Source organism: Fusarium mangiferae (genome assembly GCF_900044065.1).
Source record: "Fusarium mangiferae strain MRC7560 genome assembly, contig: FMAN_scaffold033, whole genome shotgun sequence".
NCBI classification, from domain to species: Eukaryota; Fungi; Ascomycota; class Sordariomycetes; order Hypocreales; family Nectriaceae; genus Fusarium; species Fusarium mangiferae.
In genome coordinates, this window is record NW_024573953.1 from 16,842 (window position 1) to 20,674 (window position 3,833).

General features: G+C 49.3%; 1 protein-coding gene across 1 annotated transcript; it reads right to left on the reverse strand.

Annotated features, from left to right (window-relative positions):
* Positions 1–22: 22 nt before the first annotated feature.
* Positions 23–1,065, reverse strand: FMAN_15441 (uncharacterized protein; the record flags this gene model as incomplete). The annotated part of the gene is made up of 4 exons (XM_041826165.1): positions 23–30; positions 78–441; positions 506–729; positions 774–1,065. The coding sequence occupies 4 exons, from the start codon at positions 1,063–1,065 to the stop codon at positions 23–25; spliced, it is 888 nt and encodes a 295-aa protein (XP_041691501.1).
* Between the last annotated feature and the right edge of the window lie 2,768 nt (positions 1,066–3,833).

Sequence of the window (3,833 nt, forward strand, 5' to 3'; positions counted from 1 at the left end):
AGTTTCTCCGCTGTACAAAACATCAGCTATCTTTTCAAAAGATTGCGGGGCTATAACCCACCACCAACCAGTTTGACCGCAGCAGAGGCCGTCACCACATTTGAACGGTGTACCGGCGCCGCAAGTGGCATTTGGTGAAAGARTTAGGGTCTCAAGAGGAACTGCGAAATTGGCTGCCTCGAAGGTCATTGAGCCAGACTTTCCCGTATCACTGCCGTCGTCCTGGTGCTCAAAAAGCTCAGTAGGGCACCCGATGGGTTGGTCGCAAACATATCCGCTCTKAGTGGTGAACCACTTGGCATAAAACGGAATACCGAAGACCAGCTTGGAAGCTGGAAAGCCGAGGGATATATATAGATCAATAGCATGGAAGGTGCCCAGAAGCGAGGTGTGGTGGGTAGTATAATGGTCTCGGCGGTTCATGAGATCGTATGTCATGACCTAATAGTGTCAGTAAATTTTCATTTCGTTTGTTTCTTATGATATGCATTCTGGTTGGACCTACGTTGACGAAATCGACAACGCAGTTAATCTCAGGAACTTGATTCGAAGTGTACGCAATCATATCACGGCTGAGGCCCGGGACCGCGATAGAAAGTTCTTTATCTCCGATGGCCTTTTTTACTTCTCCGAGAAGACCCGGGAAAGATTGGATCTCGTATTCCTTCTTCTCATTTGGAATAGACTTGTAGTCATCGCCGTTACCGCCAGGGTATTCCCAATCAATATCTATATGTGTCAGTCTGAACACAGGTTGACCTTATTTGACATACCAACACAATCAAAGCCCAGCATGTCAACGGTGGAAGTAATGTTCTTGGCAAAGTTCTTGCGGGCCTTATCGGACTTGGCAGCTTCGCTGAAGCCAGTAGTATCGCCCCAGCCACCAATGGCCATACAAACTTGAACGTTACTGTCAAAGAGAGCTCGAACATCTTCGACCGGTTGAAAAGGCCTGTACTTGTTGAATATGGGTAGGCGTATCACGTGCACGCAGGGATGCTTCAGATTACGCGCCAAAATGGCGACGCGCTCAGGGAACAGATTTTCGACACAACATAACATGAATATACCAATTTTACATCAATGAACCGAATACACGTAATGTCTGACAACATCCAACGTCGAATGCGAATCTGATCATGTCAGGTGGCCCCGTTTCAACAGATTTCTCTAGGGTGGCGCTTCTCTCTGTAACCTGATATAATCTCTTTAGGTGGCCTTTTATCACATTTCCTGCAGTCCTTCGTCAGTGTTGTGAGAGGTCTGGGCTAGAATATACCTCAAGGCTCATCAGGCTGCTCTTCTGACCGATGACTGGAAGTCAAGATGACTGGCCTGGAGGAAGCTTTCGTTCTTCCTCGCCGGGAATACCAGATTGCGATTTCGATTGGGCTTGGTAACCAGATCGAGAGATCTGGCTTGAAGATGGGGGAGTGGGTTGGGGAAGGAGAGGACGCTCGGATTCTCGTTGGCCCAGCTCTGGAGCCAATCCCATGAGCTTCATAAAGCTCAGATTGGGCCGAGCATTGTTCCTGACCAAGTTTAGTAGGGGAGAGTATCAAGCCTACTACCTGGAAGCATAGCTGAGTTTATCTTGGGCTTGAGCAGTAGTTGGATACTCCAGTCCGTGTCTTTTCTAAGTCCGTGCTATGGCGGGTGCTTTGCTCCTGGAGATCCCAGAAACTTGCAAAATGATCGTATGTAACACGGCGTAGAAATCAAAACCCGACAAGGAAATAAGGTGCTTTAGAATGACATACTGGGCTACTGAAAGGGAATGTGGCCATGATCGCTCTGTCTTGAGCTTGGCTTGTATTTGGGATGCTCTTCCTGTGTACCTACCCTATCTTACGGCATCTGGTTCGAAGTGGGTAGTGCAACTGGACCGCCTCCGCTCCTGAGCAGTACAAGAGACTCGATCTCAAGGCGACTACAGGCTGTCCACCGGAGCTGTCGCTCCCACGGGCAGCCTTGCACCATCTGCTGGCAGCGAGGTCCCTTCACGGGGACTTCGCCGCGTACCACGAGAGATTCGACCACGACGATACACGCCTGGTCTGCTCATGCGGCCGACGCAAAGCACCGAATCACATTTTCTACTGTAGAAAGGTTCCGCCGCGTCATCGGATAAGGCTCGCACCCTCACCGAATGCAGCGGTCAACCTCGCAATAGGAAGAGATTTCACCAAGTTTGTCAACTTATCCAAGAACAGCGCGTTCTTTGGAAAAGTTTGCCCTCGCTACTAGGCGATCCCAACCCGAGATGCACTCGCATCTCCCCTCTTCTCTCCTTCTATATGCATTTCTTCTGTTACCTTTTCTCCTTTCTTGCTCATTCACGGCCAGACGAAGGGTGTCACCGCGCCCTCCATTTGGCCGTGAACATCTTGCGACAGCCTCGAGCTGCCGCGTGTACAGGCTGATCCCAGCCCGCCTGACACTGGGCTCTATAAGCGGCCTCAGCTTTTCGGCCGCGCCTGATCATCCCGCTGACGGGTAACAGGCTCGATAGAATGCGCCATTTGTGCCGATGATATGCTGGATAGAGTGCGTCCTACTGACGCATCTACAGAAATTGGATGCCGAGACGAAGTATTTGTAGCCAATAGCATTTCTGTAATTAGTGTGTAGATAGGTTCCGACTTCTCTAGCTCAGCACGTCCTGTGCCCCAGTAGGGGACTTTCGGGGCCTACGGCCCCCCGGACGAAAAATATACATAACATAACATAACATAACATGTGGGTAGTGCACCGCCACCCAATTAAACTGCGACACTGGGGCTGGGAGTACTGGTCCGATTCCAGCCACAACGCGTAATGGGACAGGGGAATTGTTGAATAGGTGCTAGGGTATCACGTGCACGCAGGGATGCTTCAGATTACGCGCCAAAATGGCGACGCGCTCAGGAAACAGATTCTTGACAGAACATAACATGAATACACAAATTTTACATCAATGAACCGAATACACGTAATGTCTGACAGGAATCAGCATCTCGATGTGGAGAAATGAGGCCGTCAACCGGGAGGTTTTTCCATGTACGAGACAAGCATGAGAACAAAACAGGATGTTAGTGCTAGCATATTAAACGAATGTTGCCATATCTACTAGCTAGACTAGATTGCATTTACACACTATTGATTCGCCTAGGCCAGGGCATCCAATTGTTGAAAGCAGCCTCTCAAATCAAGCTGCTGCATATATCACTGCTAAGATTGAATACATGAAACGGGATCTATTGGCTGACACTTGACTCGCAAGATGGTGGTGAGTGGCCATCACATCAACCCAAGCACCTGTTTCGCGGCTTTGAGGACCATAATACCGAGCCTGGAAGGTCGTCGGTCGGAAAAGCGCCCTCTCATCTCGTGACTGGCCTTCGAGTCCCCAGCCGTGGCTAAATGAAGCAACGTAGAGATGATTGGAGTCCGCAACATTAACTGGGTATTGTGATGATTTTGGCAGACACCTGGTGATGGTCAGCAAGTTGAGACATTTCAGCCAGAACTTGTCCGCCTCAGCTATCAAAACCCCATCGAAAATGATGTCAAGCCATATTGGATAAAATGAGAGTATCAGAGTACAATATCCACCTAATAAATTGCTTGGGGATCAATAGAAGGCAATGTGCACTACTAAATCGCACTCACGCCAGAATACCATGAACCATAGGGGAGACAGGTTGCCTAGCGGGCTGTCAGTGAGAGGGGGATGACGAACGTAGGTTCTAAGCGTGATGGATGCTTGCATAAGCGCATTATTTATTAAGCCGCAAGTCAACCCCACTTTGCACGTGCAGCGCTTGTGAAATAAAATATCCCCTCCAATT